The sequence below is a fragment of the Thermobia domestica genome, chromosome 5 (assembly GCF_964235325.1).
Source record: "Thermobia domestica chromosome 5, izTheDome1.hap1.1, whole genome shotgun sequence".
NCBI classification, from domain to species: Eukaryota; Metazoa; Arthropoda; class Insecta; order Zygentoma; family Lepismatidae; genus Thermobia; species Thermobia domestica.
In genome coordinates, this window is record NC_137458.1 from 264419700 (window position 1) to 264439511 (window position 19812).

Genomic DNA, 19812 nt, shown 5'->3' on the forward strand with positions numbered 1-19812 from the left:
CGCACGGCTAGGAATCGAACCAGAAACCACTCTCACCAGAGGTGGGCGCTGTGCTACTCAACCACCGTAGCTCCTGAAGCACGTAGAATACCAGTCAATGATCCAATAAGAACCAATAATATTCTACAAACCCAAGAAACATTGTAAACGTTTATGGAAAACTAAAATAAAGAGAATAAAGTAAAAATAAGTATATAGGAGTCTTTATACGTATGTTCATTATATTCTGAATTTGACTGAACGTTTATTAAAAGTCAGGAGTGTCAAAATTGAATGAAAGAACTGTCCATATCCAATGAAATAATTCCAGGATTAGATTAACCTAGGCAGTCCATTTCGTGCTCTTTAACATTTTCAAGCACTGGGGTTGGCAGGAAGCTCCTTATGCTCCCTATGCGTGAAACTTTCTTTTGTTTTTACAAATTTTGAGTAACAGTTAGTTACACTACAACTAGAAGCAAAAAAAAAAACTTTGAATTTAACGTCCCACGCTTATGCCCTTGATGCTAAGGGAGACGATGATTAAAGCAAGTGAATGATGATGGAAAAATTGGTGGAATGATAAAGTGGGAGGAAATTGGAGTATTCCGACGAAACCCAAGGACACAATGTTGTACACCAGTAACTTACTTCGTCGGGATCGCGCCAGGGACTCCACGCACTAGAAGTAAGTACTCTACCACTGAGCCACCTCCCCCCCGCACCTAGAAAAGAATTTCTGGGGCAATTGTTTCGTATATTATTAATAGCATTCTTGCAGCATTTAACGGGCAATAGGAATACTATTGCAAGCAAAGGAAACATAGTTGTCAATATGCTAATCTTTTAGTCATAAAAAAATCGGTAGTTAGCAAAAATAACCATCATGTTTCAAAGAGTTAATACTAAGACAATTCTCTGAAAGTAATTTTGTTTCAGGGGTTTGAATAGAGGACCTTACAGATTAGACACAATAAAGTATCATAATCTTCCGAAAAATGCTACTATTATCCAGTAACGATGTATATACAATAGGGAAGAGTGCAAGCGGAGAGTAGATAGTTTTAGAGGAACAAGTTATTTTTGTATATCGAAAATAATACTTCTATATTTATTTACCTACATTACAACACGTGTAGGGAGACAGTCAGAGGAGGAGAAGAGTGTAACCGGAGTGCTCCCATCCCGTTGCCTTTCCCCTAGAGTCTTCACTGCTAATATCGTACAGAAAACAAGCTAAGAAAACGTAATAGCCATCATTACCTACAGGCCTATAATCTCAAACATGAATATTTTGGCATTCTGTTTCGTAAGAAGAATAAATAATAAGTAAGTGACTTGTCTTATCACGTCAGATTTGAAGTGCAATGCTTCCTAAGTAGGCCATAACATGCTCTAAATTCTATATTGTTTTGTATGGAAAGGGGCTTCATGATTCCTTTTCCGGATAATAACACATTGAAACACTGTATTTACTTTATATGTATTCAAGAACATGACATTTTTTTCCTGTATGAAACGTGTTATTACGTATTCAAAGAATGAATAATGACAATTATGGGAAGTATTCCTCAAGTTTGTTCTCATGATATAACAATTTACGGAAGTATTATGTTATGCAGTGCAAAAATATTTTGTTTGTTAATATAGCTACCCAGAATTTTGTTTTAGGCTACTCTGGTTAATGTTTTACTGTTCTTCCCTTTGATGTAGGAGGCTCAGAGTTCGGTCCCGGGTCGATGGAAGTACACATCTGATTTGGATTCAATGCTAAGGTATAGGAGAGATATATCACATAACCGCAGTCAGAAAAGGACATCAAGTTCAAATAAAAACCAAGTACATTTTTCGGTCATTATTCAATAGCAAAATCAAACAGCTCGGTACGTGGTAGAATAGTTCTGTAGAGGGGAAGCTTCTACATAATTTTCACAGCCAATGAAGCTCAAATGAAGAAGAACCCGGAATTATAAGACTTCCTAAACAATTATCTTCTGCTTGATTTTCCTGTAGTCAAAGGTGCCCACTAGACCTAAGTATCTATTATACATATTATAATTCACTCTCATAAAATAAAATCTTCAATACCCTACAGAAGCAACCATTACGTACTTTTTTCACTAACAAATGATTCATTAGCAAACTATAAAAAATTAACATCTATAGGCCCTACTATCTTTTTTACAATTTTCTTTGTATCTATACAATATAAAAATTAAGAATGGTGTATCTTCCACAGTGCGTAGAGACGTCCATCTGCAATATCAAGGTCATAAAGATTAGGACCCTACTATAAACGTGGGATCCGGACCACGATCAGAGCTTCAGTCCGGTCAGATCATCTATAGTCTTATTTTTAAAAAAATGTGGCCACCACATTTCTTTCGAGGATCATAATTGTGGTAACCGGACACAAGAAATCCTTCTCAATTGACCAAAGAAAAATTAAGATTTGTTTGCTTTAATTCAAACTGTAGGTAAGATGGCAGGCAATCTTAAAGAGATGACCGTTCAGATACTTATTTTTTTCTTTCTTTTAACGAGACCAAACATGAACTGGTTTCATGTAATATTTTGTAAGAAATGACCTTTGCTTTAATTACCAATTAAAAAAAAAATGTTAAAAAGTAATTCAAGGTTGTCTTAATGGACCCTTTTTCTGCCCTAATTGTATCCAGGCCGTTTATTTTTTTTTTTTTTTTAAGCTACAGAGTAATAAATCAAAAACATTGAAAGAAGAAATAAACATTGGTGACGGAAAAGAAGAAAAATTGGAAATATCTTCAAGTGAGTGAGTTTTGGTAACACCGTCTCGGTTTTCTTTTCTTCCAACAAGACTATAATTCTGAAACTGTGGACTTACAAAAAAAAAAAAAAAAAAAGCGTTGGGAACCACGATTAAGTAGTTTTTTTTTCTGATTTTGAACTTTTGTTCCATTAACCTTGATATGGATTACATCAAAGGGTAACACGTTTCGTTTTCTTTCTTTCTTTTTTAAACATACTGAAGAACATTGGTTTTGACCTAACTAATAATTGGACCAAGTAAGGTACTTCTGTTTAAGGGTACGGAAAGATGATTAAGATGCATATACTCAATGCGCTGTTCTGCTGAATAACTACCCTAATACAAATATTTATTGCAACTCCGGAGGTTAAAACATATATTTTGAGTACTACAATAAGAAACAGTCCTCTGTATCAAGCAAAAAGAGAAAAAAAAATGTTAATATTTACCACACTTGAGAGAAGTTGTTTCAAGTGTCTATCATGACTGTCCAAGAATCATGACTGTTTTTACAACTGAAAAAGGTCCTAGTCATCTCTTACAACATAACATATTATCTATATGACACACTTGTTAATTGACATTTTATTAAATGTTTTTACTGTGCTTATTAAGTAACTGTAAACAACGTTAAATCAACTTAGATTATATTGTTAAACTTCGGTAGTAGAAATGTAACGTCATTGTGCGTAATATCAAGATTAGAGTGCTTTTGGCATTTAAAGTTCATATGAAAGCTGCGGTAGCGTCATTTCCGCCAACCACAGTTTGAGAAACGCCAAGTTAGGGAATCATTAAGATAATATCTACTGAGAATTTAACAATAAATAACCTATTAGCCAATCAGGTATCCCACTGCCTGTAATAAATACTTATTTTGCTTACATAATTTATTTTCCTATAACCTTTGTAAACAAGTGGCCCTGCGTAGCGTAGTCGCTAACGCTCTCGCCTTCGGTGCGAGCTTTCCCGGGTTCGATTCCCGGTGGGAGCACTCGGTCGAAAAAGTGTAAAACGCTCTTTCAGGCCAGCCACCCTGAATGAGGTTTTCCTGGGTTTTCCTCATTCACAAATGTCGGGGTAGTACCTAACTTATAGGTCCCAGGTCATTTCCTTCCTGCCCTTTCCCCGAATAGTGTGCTCGCCGAGGAACATCCCTCAAAACGTGAAGGGCTAAATGGCCTTAGATGCCGAAAGCCCAGAAATCTAATTCCTAAATCCTAATCTTTGGAAACAAATTTTCTTTGTTGTTATTGCCGGAGAAGATTCAGTTCGCTGAGAAAGTTAATTAACTCTGAAACTCAGAAACTGTAATTGTGTTGGCTTTTGAAGTGCATTGTCAAGTTCTCAACAAAACAAAATAGTTTATTTTATATGCAATCTACAGGGTGTTACAAAAATTTGTCATTACTTTGGAAATAGATTCTTCACATCAAAGTAAGAAAGAAAAAAAAGTTCATATGGACCTGTGGTCGGAAGTGCATAGTTTTGTAGCTGTAGCGTGCCGAAAACGTGAAAAAATTATCTTTAGAAGTCCATAGTTCCACTACTAAAGGATCGATCGTAGCCGGGTCAAGACATCACCGAAGAACTAGCATATAAATTATTCAAATATCCATCTTTCAGAACCACCGGTACTTGCACAATCATTTTCAGAGAGGCTGTTTGAAAGTACTTGATCACTCTCCACCTGCCTTTCTAAAGAAAGAAAAAAAAATAGTGTGCAAGTACTGGAGCATTCTTAAATATGGATATTTGCATAGTTCACATAAAAGTCCCTCAGTGATTTCTTGACCCGACTACTATAAGTCCCATAGTAGTAGAACTATGAACTTTTAAAGTTCACTTGTTTCACGTTTTCGGCACGCTATAACTCGGAAACTATCCACTTTTGAGTTCGGGTCCATATGAACTTTTTTTCTTATTTTGATATGAGGATTCTATTCCCAAAATATTGTGAAACATTTTTGTAGCACCCTGTATATGCATTTTTTTATTTTTTAATTTTTTTTATTTTTTTATTTTTCTTATTTTTATTTTTTGGGGGGTCGTAGATTGCACAAGTTTCCCAACCATTAATCAGATTGTGATATCACCTTACTTCAGAAATCTAACACAAAGTTTTTGGAAAGTGGTTCCCAACCAGGAGGCGTTCTCTACTGGAGTGTGAAGAGTGACTAAGGGAGACACAAGCTTCTAACAGAAATAAAACCTGAAATTATAAATAAAGCACCACTTGTAATGGCTGTTTACAATTTTGTTTTAAAATATTTCACAAGCGCTACATGTTTGACGTGTTGACTTTGTTAGGTAAAGAAGAGGGGCGTGAAGTTTTCTTCTCAGTTTAACATCCCACGATTATACTTCGAGGCTAAGGGAGATGGTGACGATAATAATGAATGAAATGGTGGAATGAAGAAGGTAGGAGAAAGCGAGAAAACCTCGAAGAAACCGATGCAAAAGATGTTTGCCCACCACAAAGCCTACTTGGCGCGAACTGGGATTGAATCAGAGATCCCAGGCACTACTGAGTCATCGCAGTCCCTGGGGTCATGAAGTATAGAGAATTTAGGGAAGGAAAGGGGGACAGGTAAAAGGAGTTAGGAACCACTAGTTTAGAGGTTATGTCCACATTCGCTATTCTATATTACTGCCTATGTAGCTCGACTTATCTGAGAGTAGTCAACTTATAAATCATTCTAGTTTCATTTCTTCGAAACTTTTTGCAATACATTTTTCAGTAAAGTTTTTTTCTTTTTGGCTTGCTTTGAGTTTAGCGTCCCTTTCAGCAGCGTGGCTATATGAGACATGAACGTGGGATATGAACTACAAGAGCTCCCACCCAGAATCGAATCCGGGTCTTCCAGGCAAACAGCTTTTCCTAGTAAAGCTGCAAACAACCTCTTCTTCTTCTTTCCCCTCGGAACCACTGTCTCATCTACAATTGTCCTTTTATCTTAAACGAAGTCTCTGAAGTCAAAAGCGGTCTATAAACTAAAACTATTAATCTCTCATACAAGAATAGCTAATGCAGGCATTGCTGAATTTATTATTAAAATTACAACTATTTCCAAATTTCCCGTCGGAAATTATGGTAAACTTAGCCATGAATTAACTTTTACTAAATTTTAATTCGGTTCTTGTGGCTTTTCTGCCTACATGCCTACATCTCTGCTTCTTAAAATTGAATTATCTCTATTAATTAAATGATATTTATATACTTCATTTTTTTTAGATAAATATTACAGAAATTTGTTTTATACGTTATGGAAAGTAGTATGACGTGCCAGAAATCGACCCTGTAATCAAGTGCCCATGAAATCACTCAGCGATACAGAAATAAACATACTGAAGGTATTTACACGGTACAATTGAGAAAGCTAAGAAAAGACCTAAGTTGACTATAACTAGGAATAGAATCTGAATTTTCCTATTATCCGAGATTAGTAGTCACACTACTGAGGTTGTATCAATTTTGAAGTTTTTAGCAACTTTCGACTTAACACACTCCATATTTTACCTTGCTTATGACAATGCTCCTTTAGTATCCAGATATTTACAAATAGATTTCAATCCATAGTTTCGTTACTTTAGAAACATGTCGATCACAAAAATACAGAATTTTAAGCGTTAATTAAAATCAAGTAAACAATATTTTTGAAATTCAAATTTACTGACAGCAATTAGTGGAGATTCAGTACTAATAACGAGAATCAAACATGCTTAACTAAATGTATGAATGAGGGTGGTGGTCTCTGGTTCGTTAAAAAATTTCGTTTGTTTTTTACTAATGTCCTATACTTATTACTTATATATCTTACAGAAAGAGTATAGTTGAAAAAATCAAGAGTTTGTAGCTGTCTACTGTTTCTGGTGATGGTTACGACGGCTTTATATAGAACACTCGTCTTTGATAAGGACGTAAAGTCAAGTCCAATCTATGTAATTCTATAAACAGCAGCACAGTGTGAGTTTTTTCATATCTTGTTTCCGTGATTACTTCCACATTCTAAATTATTGATTTATTAAATTAGATTATATTTCTTGTCTGTAACTGACATACCTTCGGAACTTTAAATTGAATATTTATTTCATTACTTTTTTCGCACTATCTCTTGGTAATATAGACTGACCCTCAAGATCAGACATATAGTTCTTTTTCTTTCTCTTTCTTTTCTTTTATTTATTTTCTTTTAGTTTGTTCGTATTTCTTTTCATCTTGTATTTTGTCTTCCTTACGCCAGACAATAGGTAATGTACTATATTCACTTGCTCACTTTCAGCTATTTTTCTCTCGTGTATAAATGTTGTTTATGAGTTACTTCTATTCTTAATATCGGTTATTTTGAGTACGTGTATTTTATTACATTGGATACCCCATTTCGAACTCATATTTTCCAATATGTAATATGAAATTGTTACGTGTTACTTCCCTAGTGCAATGCCCCGCGGCAATGATCTAAGATTAAAGAAAACGAGTGCTAAATATAAATAAATGATGACGAAATTATTCGAGTGATAAAATTTAGGAGAAAATGAGGAAACCCTGAAAATATTCACGGAAAATCGCTTTAACTTTTTTTTTCAATTAAATTACAACGAATCACTGCCAAAGTCTTAACATAATTTCTTTGTTAAAATTACAATTAAGAATCAACAATAATTCAAAAATAAATGCCTGATGTATTCTTGGATCGAACAAGAAGTCTTGATAACGAATATATTCCATCATTGAACCACAACATTTCCAGTGAATGAATTTCAAACATATACTGTATAATATTTACCTATTATTATAGTGATTTATTTGAAAAATATGTTTTCACTATTTCATTGCAAAAGTATGATTATATTTTTGCTAGTGATTCGATATAATTTTAGCAAACAATTACAGTGTATTTAATCGCACGAGCAATATATTTTCGTTAACTTTCAGGTAATGTATAGTAATTCATATTATTTCACACACGAAAGGCTGTTACGGTACATAAAACAAGTGTAATTTGCTTCAATCAATCGCTGAAACACTGGAAATCTTCCACTGTTTTTCATATAATATTCAAAAATCACCAATAACACAAAGCTAATAATCACTAATGGATACATTTTGGAGGGTGTGACCAACACCAGAAAGAACAAAGAATATATATAATTGATGTAACTATCACGTACCACCTGTAGAATTAATAACTTGAAACACATCGCTCACAGCTTTCAACACTAAAAAGCACAACAACACTGGTCGCGCCTGCAACAGTCGAGAAGTAACTGATGCTTCGGTGACTGAATGCCCTAGTTTTTATATAGAGTCCTCCCCTCACAACATTTTCTTCAGGTGGCTACCAAAGTGACGTCAAACTAGGCAAGACGTTCCATTTGATAAGAAAGTGCAGAGAAAGTTTTTAATCCATCACACTATAACGATTTTTATAAGATTAACCATTAGTTAAAATTTTCAATGTAAGAAGGTGCTGAATGAGTGGACAAGTGTGGGTGGGAGGGGGAGTTTGAGAGTATTGACGGACAGATGGTGAGAGTAGCTGACAAAATGATTAATACATTCCCCCCTTTCTTCCAATCTTACGCATCAATTTATGTCTACTTGTTTTTCTCCGTCACGATACGGTTTGGTAATAACAACTTTTATTTATTTATTTATTTTACTTACACGTTAATTTTGTACATTTAAGTAGTGTACATAGGCATATTTATTACCTTGAGATAAATTATAACAATAATTCATTTTGATTACATCGCAGTGTATAAAAATGCATAGAAACAATGTTAGCACTCTCGGAAAATTGGATACAGCAGACCACTTTTGACACCATGAAACGAAATGAAATTTCTTAGTTTTACGTCCCACGTTATCCCTTGTAGGCTAACGGCTATATATGACTTATGAAAATGAATGATTAATTATACGGCGTATGTTTAGCAGAAGGGGTCCAGCTCTTTTCTCTAAAAAATGTTACAATTTTGGCAATTTCTGTTCACATTCGGTTAAGTTAGAGTAGGTTAGGTTAGTTTAAGTTAGTTTGGATTAGGTTAGGTTAGTTAATTGATGTTATATAGTGTAGGGGTCCCGCATAATTTTCCAAAAAATCATATGATTTCGCTTATTTCTACTAATATTAGGTTAGTTTAGGTTAGTTCAGGTTAGCTTAGGTTAGTTTACGTTAGGTTAGGTTAGATTTGGTTACATCATGTTACGTCAAAGTACTTGCATCATTCATTTCTCCTGTAAATTTTGTGTTTTTTATGTGCTTCTGGACCCCTTGTACTAAACATACTCCAATTATACAATTGGTGGAATATGAATGTGGAAAGCAACAGGAGAAACCTAAGGAAAAACCATGGATATGATATGCTCTACTACAAACTTATATAACTTAGGATCGAACCAACAACCCCTCTTAATAAAGCTGAGTCACTACGTTTCCCCCATCTGACATTTCTAGAACTCACAAATATAAATGAAAAAAATAAAATGAAATGTTTCAGTTTAAAGCAAGGATCTTATAAAATAGAGGATCTACCCTTACAACAAACTCTTGAAGCCATACGTCACAGTTTCGCCACCCCTACTCTGCCCATTCCGCCCAATAGGATCGCAATGTTTTGAGCCAACAATCATGGCGGAAACGAAAGTAGCCAATGAGACGATCGCGGAAACGAGAGTAGCCAATCAGACGTGCCGATGCTCGGTTGTTTTTTTGGCTTCATTGATTTAATAGGATGAAGATACATATGGACAGATCCTCTATTTTATAAGATCCTTGGTTTAAAGTCCCATTATTATGCCCTTTAGACTAAGAAAGACAGATGATTAAGGCACGTGAATGATGATGTATTAATTGCTGGAATGAGAATGTGGGAGCAAACAGGAATAATCTGAGAAAAGCCACTGACATCATGTTGTCCACCACAAACTTACTTGGCCGGGGATCGAATCAGGAACCACATGCACCAGAGGTAAGCGCAGTACCACTCAGCCACCGTGCCCCCAAACTACAAATAAAACAGAAATCAGATGAAAGTTGTTTCCGTAAATTGCATTCCATAATTAATGAACTCTGCTAAAAGACAGTAGAGAGGACCTCGTGAAAATATCTAAATATTTTCGAATACATATTTATGTAACCCTATCTCTTCAATAAAAATTGCAGAGAAAACTAATTAAGATGGAAGTAAGTCGGGTCCGTAATACGGCAAATTATGGATGCTTTAAAATATTAAATAATATTTTTGATAAAGTGGATAGTTTCAAATATCTAGGATCAATATTAACAGACGAAAACCATACTCACAAAGAAATTAAATGTCGACCAAAAGCAGGGAATAAGTGTTACTATTCGGTTCAAAATCTCTTGTCGTCGCGAATTCTGTCGAGAAATTTGAAGCTCAAAATATATAGAACGATAATCATGCCTGTTATTCTGTATAGTTGCGAAACATGGTCGCTTACTCTGAGGGAAGAACGTAGACTGAAAATATTTGAGAACAAGATCGTGAGGCAAATATTCGGACCCAAGAGGAACGGGAATGGGGAATGGCGGAAACTTCATAACGAGGAACTACATAATTTATACGGATTACCAAACATGTTAGGGTCATCAAATCTAGGAGGCTTAGGTGGGAAGGTCATATAGCCAGGATGGAAGAAAGTAGGAACGCTTTCAAAGTCTTTACTGGAAGAGCAATCGGAAAACAACCATTAGGAAGACCTAGGCGCAGATGGGAGAACAATATTAAGATGGATCTTGCAGAGATAGGAATACAAAGTAGAAACTGGGTGCAGTTAGCTAAGGATAGAAGTCAGTGGAGAACTTTTGTGAACACAGCATTGAACCTCCGGATTCCATAAGCCATAGAGTTAGTTAGTAACCTCTTCAGTGTTTTGTTGGTGGTATATTACTGTTCCGCGAAATATGTACATTATGTAAATGAATGAATGAGATTTGGATAGACATCGCTAAAGTCACCTTTACCCATGAAGATATTAACGAATTCGGTCGGGATATTGCCTCTAGCTGTCTGTTGCAAAGAAAAAGAAAAGAGAAGAAAGAAAGAAAGAAAAAAAAGCAGGATTCAAAATTCCACTTTCGTTACAGAGTTATCGTATGAAGTAACAGACAGAGGATGTATCACAACCTTATGATGATGATTTTCAGTACAGCGTCCCTTTCAGCTACGAGGCTATATGAGACGTGGACCTACAGCTTAATTTGGGATTCGAACCACTTAATATTCCGCCAGGAATCGAACCTGGGTCTTCCACACCAAAGCAGTGTACTGTTATAATGTTATAAGACATACTAGCATGACACTAATACATTAAAGTAGATTCCACAGTTAAGTAAGTCTCATTATAATGTTCAGCACTTTTAAATATTAGAATCGGTCCTGGACGCGGTATCTTAATAAAATTGGTTATCTGAAAAGTTGATATTTTGATTGCCTGATCATTTACCAAAGCCTGAAAGTTATACAGGGTGTACAATGGCTCAGTTATAGAGCGCTTACCTTTCATTTTAGGGGTTTCTGGTATGATTCCAGGTTAGATAGATTCATTGCAGTAAAGAATAGCCACGAAACCAAAGGATTTTTAAATGTTGACTGAAGTTTCAACAAAGAATAAACTAGTATTTGTAAACACTACGTTCAAGAGACATAAGTGCAGGATTTATATTTGGAAAATGCCAGGAGACCAAACAAAGATACCAGGTAGATTAAATACTTGTGAAGAGAAGGTTCAGAAATCAAATAAAGAACTGTGAAAGTTATCCAGGAGCGGGTTTGACAGTGATCACAACTTCGTCGTAGGAAAGAGTGATCTGAAATTTAAAAAGTTGGGGTGAAAGGAAAAAAATAGAAGACTTGATACTTGTACAGGCAAGCTTGAAGAAAAAAGGAAAATCAAAGAAGTTTCGCAAAGAGGACAGTAGAGAAGATAACACAAGATCCAACGAAGGAAGAAAATTAAACCGGAATAATCATACGTAGAAACTGGATATCAATATTACAGCAAATAAAGTATTAAGACACGGAGCGAAAATAGAAAGAAAACGATGAATCATCAAGAAAATTCTGAAATTAATGAACGAGCGAAGTAAATTGTAGAATATTAACAACGATGAGGTTAAGGACAAGTGTAAAGAATAACAAATTGAAAAGTTTCGAAAATTTTTAAAAAAAGTGAAATGAAATCTTTGAGTTTAACGTCCCACATTGTGTTGATGTTGAGAAATGAATGAAATAAAGAAAGTGGAAAGAAACGGGGAACCCCGAGAAAACCCATTTACAAAGTGTTTTTCCAGCACAAAGTTCTCAAGGCGCAAGCTGGGATCGAACCACGGACCCCAAGCACCGGTGGTGAACGCTCTACCACTTTTTTTAACTGATTTATTGACAGCTTAAAAATACATTTGTGCAATTTAACAAAAACTACAAATTATACAACATAACTACTGATCAAAAAACCGCCCCAAGTTATGAGGGGGAAACAAAAACTTCAAATAATTAGCAAAAAATCCATAATAACAAGGAACATTTTGACATTTGACATGCGCACCGTACATAAACAATTTGTATTGGTATTCTGAATAGTCTACATGAGTAACCAGATAGTACACCGTATAAGCACACAACCAGAGCATCGAATTTTGTTTAGGCTGCGGCATATAGCAAAAATCAGGAAGGCGTAATAAAGTATCTGGAAATGCTTGAATTCCACAGTGGCATATATATCCTAACATGGCCCGTAATAAATGCCATATTGGTAAAACCTTAGAACACGTCGTGAGACGATGTTGAGAATCATCTTCCTGTCCACAAGAGTGACATACGTTGTTTGCAAGTAAGTTAATGCGTACTAACCGAGCAGGTGTAACAAGAAGATCATGTACGACTTTATACCACTCAATGCGTATATATTGTGGTATGGCAGGACTATTTATATTTTTCCAAATTTGCGTCCAGCAAGAGATGGGACTTATTCTTTCGACACGAGAGACTGTGGTATGTTCAGAAAGTAACTTGTATTGTACAATTTTTTTGCAAGCTCTCGAGAAGAAAGAGCCGGATCTCGTTCTAAATAACTGCCCTCCAATAAGAGTTCTTTTAAATAAGAGACCGATGGGAGTAAGTTACCTATATTTAACGGTGCAAGTATACCGACTCTTTCATACCAGAATAAGGCCCACTCTTTAGTGAAGGAAGGAGATTCTTGATACAGTTTACAATACCATTTTGTGAAATACAGAACATAACACTTTAAACGGATATTGATCAAATTAAGACCTCCACTCTCCTTCCTTTTACATAATATTGAATAAGGCACACGAAAGATTTGCCCTTGACAAATATACCAAAGACTCAAAGATTGAATTTGGCGGAGACTATCCTTCGGAGCAGGCAAAATTTGGGCAACATGCCATAATTTTGCATAAATATAGCTATGACAAATCCAGATTCGTTGTTCCAAATTAAATGGTCGAAAACGAATATCCTGACAAAGTAACTTTATATTAGTGACCACTTTCTTCCAATTAGAAATAATCATTGAGGAAACATTTGGCTGGTAGACTATACCTAATATAGAGACTTGCGACACAACAGATATAGTAGTCGGCAGATAAGTCGGAGTTGTAACACCAAACTGTAAAAATTTACATTTATGCATATTTAGACTAGCTCCAGAAGATGTTCTAAAAAGAGCCATAACCTGCATAACTTGTTGATAATCCTCTTTTGAACGGATAATGACACTAATGTCATCTGCATAAGATCGCAATGCAAGTTTAGTGCCGGTTATTGGAATTCCAGTAAGCTGGCGATCGAGTTCCGTAATAAGAGGCAGGAGATATATACTAAACAAAACCGACGACAAGGGGTCTCCTTGGCGTATGGACTTACGAATTGGGAATGCTGGGGTCAAGAAACCATTGACTTGGAGTCTAGAAGCTGCATTTAAAAACAGGGTTTGGACTTGTTGAATGAATTTATGAGGTAACCCTATATGTTGCATAACATGAAATAAATAGGAATGTCTTACATTATCAAAAGCTTGACAGAGGTCTAAACTCAGTAAACCACCCATAGTACCTGTGGTATCAAACCAAGCAACTGTGTCGCGGAAGTCCATTAGAACATCTAACATTTTGTTACCAATACTAAAGCAACTTTGGGCGTCATGCAATAGATCAGGCAGGAAAGGGTGCAATCTACGAGCAAGACATTTCGCAATAATTTTGTAATCACAGTTGAGTAATGTAATAGGGCGGTAATCACTCAAGACCTGGGATTTATCTTTCTTCGGTATTAAAACAATGACCCCCGTAGCAAATGTGGTAGACACCTGACCCGTCTCTAGAATATAATGAGCGACTTCAAGAAAGTCCGAGGCAATAATATCCCAATAACATTGATACAAAGCATACGGAATTCCGTCAACTCCTGGACTACTCAATGTACTACAAGATTTAACTACTTGGTGGATTTCGTTCATTGTATATGGTTGGGTCAAGAGGTGTGTTTCAGAGGTAGGAAAATTCACTTGCGGCAGAGGAAATGGCGGATCAGACTGAGTAAGATCAGGTATGTCATTAAATTTATTTTTATATTCGGAGAGTATATAAGCCGCTATATCAGGTTGCTTCTGAAGGACATTCGCATCCCCTGTATGAAGAGAAGGAATACTGAGACGTTCTCGTCGGCGAGTTTCTTTTATATGTTGGTACATGGATAACCTTTTGTGTGGAATCGTCAGAGGATCACGTCTTCTTGCCCTAAACCCTTCTAAGTTTTTACATTGCAAATTTAAAACTTTTGCTTTAAAAAATTGCAATCTTTGATATTGATCTGGAAGATCATTCCTGTGACTCAATTCTTGGAGACATTTGTGATAAAATTGCAGAGTATGTGTAGTCTGTATAGCCTGATCTTGTGCGATGCACATAAAGAAGGTTTTGATATTGGATTTAACCATTTTCTCTCACCAATTGAGAATAGAGTTGAAGTGGGGCTTACGTTCACACCATTTAATCCAACAGTTTCGAAAGTTTTCTTTAACTTCAGGTAAATCTAACAAAGAAGAGTTTAATTTCCAATAAGATTTACCCATTAACTTTCGTGGTACATCATAAGGGATCCATATTTGTACTGCAAAATGATCGGAAAAAGAATTACCACGCACATCATACATCACTTGTGGTGTACACAACCTATCACTAAAATAAAATCTGTCTATTCTACTCTTAGTACTATTACTACGGACATACGTGTACAAATGGTCTTTCTTTTTAAAAATAGCAACATCCTGTAACCTAAGTCCATCGACTAAATATCGTAATTCAGGACTATAACTAGTGTCTCCTGTGGCATCTTTTCCTACCACTGAGCCACCTCAGCCCCAAGATCATTCGAAAATGCAAACTTGCCCAGGAGCATTAGGTAAGACAATAATGTGAAGAAACAGAAAAGAATATGAACACAGGGAGAGTAGATGTGGTTTACAAAAAGATTAAGAGGAACTTCAAACCACGAGAAGTAAAGAACAACAATATACCAAAATATTAAAAAGGAAGACCTATGACACTTGAAGCTGAAGATAAAACATGGAAGGAATATATTTAAAAAAAGGCTCTATGGAAGCGACAATACAGTTAGAGGAACTACAAAAACATATGGATGAAGTACAAGAAGAAACTAGTGCAGACTTCCTATTCATATCAGAGTACGACAAAGCATTACAAAATTAAAACATGCAAAAGCCCCAAGTGTAGATGATGTACCAGAAAAAAAAAACATACAAACTGCAGGACATGAAGTTCAGGACAAGTTGTATAAGTTAATTACAAATATTTACAAAGATGAGAAAGTTCCTCCACATGTCTTATTTTTCTAAGGTCATGAATTTGAGTCGTTCTTGAACTTTTCAGAGTTGAAATTTGAATAAAAGATTAGACTTATTTTCAATTTAATACTGTAAATTAACAAGCTATTAATTTTATACTTCCGCATCATTTCTAACTATACAAAAAGCTACGAACAACACACATCTACATTATGGTAAGTTATTCTAAACATACAAGACTAATGTAAAATCAAAATGTATTAAGTACCACTTTAATTATTTGTAGTTTCCACAAAAGATAATAGTTTTAGTTTATTACATTATGTAATTAAACAAACCATCTCTCAGAACATTGTTTTATTGTTATTAATGCACGAATTCAGTTTTATGTAACTATTGACTTAAATAATATTTATGTAAATACCAAACATCGCTAACTAGGTAACTAGCACTAATATGAGGAATTCAGTAATCGCTGTATTAACCTCCTTTTGTTCTAAGATTTATTCAGTAATTACTAAAAAAGTATATTAAACATTATGTGATTATTAAGATGTCATACACGTGAGCAAAATACAATACACAAACTGTACATATACATGTAGCGTTCTAATTAGTGCTTGACTTTTCTAAGAAAGAAAGGAGGTGCTGCGTTTTCTTAAGATTCTGGTTTGCATATCATACCAGTAGCCGTAATGTGAAATAAGAGAAAACCATATCCAACGTCATAAGGAAGGATTAAAAGCTGTTTCTTCGTTGCTTCTGTTTCCAAGATACTGTTAGATCAGAGATCCAGTATAACAAAAAAAAAAAAAAAGCTAACAATTGTCTCTTCTTCGTTTCAAATATTCCTATTGTACTGTTTGGCTCAGAGACCCAATGTGACTCGGAAAGAATAAAAATTGTCTCTACTTTGTAACGCCTGTCTCCAAAGTGTTGTTGACTCAGAGACCGAGTGTGACAAATAAAGATTGAAACTATTTCTTCTTTGCTTCAACTGTGTCCAAGCGCAAAGTAGTGCTGTCTCAGAGACACAATATACTAAAGAAATTGATAAAATTGTTTCCTTCTCTGATTCAAGTATCTCTAACGTATTGTTAGCTCGGAGATCCAATGTGAAATGAGAAGGATAAAAATTGTCCCTTCTTTGTAAGAACTGTCTCTGAAGTGTGATTGACTCGGAGACCCACGGTCAATGGATCACTGGTAGAGTGTTTTCCTTTGGTAGGTAGAGTCCCTGGTTCGATCCTCACCCAACCAAGCTTCTAACGGGCTAGATCGTGTCCGTGGGTTTTCTCATTTCCTTCCGTTTCCTTCAGCTTTCTCATTTTACCAATTCTTCCATTATCATTCACTTGCTTTGATCACTTGCTTTAATCCACCGTCTGCCCACGTAACAGTACTTAAGGTTTTGTAAAGCAGTTAAGTAATTATCGGACAAAGTGTTAGGTTTTAAAAAAGTGTACGTGATAGTGTTTGTAGTAGTTGTGAGAATACATGTATTGGAAACTAATATTGAATATTAAAGATCGTGGTATTCTGATGAAGCATGCTTATTTAAATAAAAGGGACAGGTTTAGTTGAACTGGTTAACTGTTCAGATAATAAGAATTAGTAGTGAAGAGTTTTATATCCCTTACAAGTACAATATGAAAAGTACATATCAAATGCCAGCGCACTAAATGAACCTCTTAGGAGCTGTCCACATATCACGTAACGCTATTTTTGACCAATTTTTACCCCCTCCCTCCCCTTTGTCACACCTCGTAACGCAAAGCCGAACCCCTTTCCCCTTTGTTACGTAACACTTTTGGGTGTTTGTTTTTTCACCGATTTTTACTTATTTTGAAGGTTATTACAATAAAAATCTATTTTTACTGGTAGAACTTTTTATTACAAAACGCTTGTATTCTGAATACATTTCTAATGTATTTTTGCCAATTAATCAAAGTAGGGTCTATTAAAAAATGATAATACCATAATTATATTTTAACCCTATAAGATTGTTTAATTAACCAGTCTTAATTCTTACTGAACAAAGCGACGTTTGTTTCTATTTTAAAATAATAACTATGTAACACTTTCGCCAACTAACTGAACATATTGGCTTCATAGTGTTTGATGAAGCCAATATGTTCAGATAGTTGGCGAAACTGTTACAAGTTATTATTTTAAATGAGAAACAAACGTCGCTTTGTTCAGTGATTTGTATTTCTAGTTTAAGTTATTGAAGATAGCAAAGCTAAAAACGAACCACTTAAGGATTCCATCCTTTTAGATCACCGATGATTGGCAAGGTGGAAATACTGCCGGAAGATGCAGATGAAACAGCACCTTAAAACTGACATCGACTTTTTTTCTTCGGGATTCATGATGTTTTCTGTATTTGAAGTTCGCCTGTGTCGACGATGCAAAGTTCACTTCATCGTCCACCACAGATTCTACACGGCTGCACACGTGAAGGAGCAGGGACATCTAGTTTGTGAACAAGCTTTCGAACATCCTCTTTGGACTTCAGTTCACACCTTTTCAAATTCTTCTTGTCCTAAATCAGCGCCAGAATGTGAATAAACTCGATTTCTCCAGAAATATTCAAATCAAAAAATTCAGTCGACGAATTAGGTTTCAAATATCTTATTTTGCTTTGGAAATTGTGGATCGTTCCGTCGCGGAAAATGTTATTTTACGAAAAAGAGTTTCTTCTGTTTTACATACGAAACCCCTTAGAAGAATAGTGTGGGTAACGATTCAAATCAAAAGTTTTAAATAATATTCTCAGAAATAGTGATACGAGTGGGAACGCGAGGGCATTTTCAAGCGTGATTACAGTCAGTAACAACTAACTCCAGAAAAGCATGTGCGATAAATGCTGCTGCGATAGCGAGAAAACGGAGTTGTATTGTATTGTAATGCACGCAGGATTCATCAGTCATGCTGGTGTCTAGTAGCGTCTTCGAATCTCTTCTGCATGTTTCAATTTATATAGGCTATAATTTATGTTCGCAATTTCCCAAAACAATAGAAATATTTATTTACTTATTTATATAAAAAAGAAAAGAACTTTATAAAATTATTGCATATAAACCAGAGAATAAAAATAAAAATTACAGCAAAAATCATGCGTTACGTAACGCATACGTAAACCTCATCCTCCCCTATTCTCACATTTCGTAACACAAGGTTTAACCCCCTCTCCTCCCTTCGCCGCGTTACGTAATATGTGGACGACCCCTAAAGAGAATACGTGAAACATTAAACTGATTTTTTTTTTCATTTCATATTGTACGTAGTATGTTATGATATGTAGACATACGGGGTCACAGTAATGCAACTTCTTGAAGTATAGGTTGTTGATTGGTAAAAATATCTGTGAATATAGCACAACTCCTACTGTACTTGTGAGTACACTCACTATTCTTACAGAAACTATTTATTCTAATTTATCTACACTTTCAATCTTAACCCAATAACTCCAATTAGTATAAATCTACCAAAGATTCACAAACTCGTTATAAATATCAATAAATTCATTTAGAATACACAATTTCTACAGCCCTTAATTTCATAAAAACTAAGGGTTAGGCTATTTGAGAATGCGTTTTCGAAGCGTTACCTCCCATAGCGGACGTGATCAAGATGGCTATTCGCTAATTTTTCTTTCTCCAGAGCTATAAATCATGCTGTAAACCAGTCAGGGTTTCCAGGTCTTTTTTGTCAGGTCCAGGTCTATAATAGCAGAGTTCCAATACCCTGCACAAAGCATCTTCCAAGCAGCTGTTTCTTGCTAAAATCCCCTTGCCTAGCAAAACGTCTTTCCTTTTCCCCTTCCTTTAGACACCTTTTAAACAGCAGGCAGTCTATTGTTCCGAAACGCACCAAATAAGCTCGAGCTAACGTTTTCTCCGCGTTTTATTGCGTTCGCGTTTGTGATTACTATCCATTTCATAAAGATAGGCCCCTGACTTCGAGGTGCTGCTTTGACGTCCAGTCAAAACTTATACTGCATTGTCGTACCTCGTTGGAATTATTGAAATGTTGTCTTTTCAATACTTAAGACATACAAATTTTCTTTGTACTGTATAATGAGAAAAGAATAGAAATTAATGAAAAAGTGCGTATTTTTTCGTATTTTTTTGGTAAATCAATGTTTGTAGGACTATATCTCGGAAAGGAGTTAACATGAAATAAT

At 35.4% G+C, this 19812-nt stretch overlaps 1 protein-coding gene across 1 annotated transcript in view; it reads right to left on the reverse strand.

Moving 5' to 3' along the window:
- LOC145686569 (uncharacterized) overlaps positions 1-8088 on the reverse strand; it is a 51510-nt gene extending 43422 nt beyond the window's left edge. The window contains exon 1 of the mRNA XM_081760008.1: positions 7940-8088. Coding sequence (XP_081616134.1) covers positions 7940-7969 — 30 coding nt within the window. The 5' untranslated portion in view covers positions 7970-8088. The remainder of the gene's footprint in view (positions 1-7939) is intronic.
- Positions 8089-19812: the final 11724 nt, after the last annotated feature.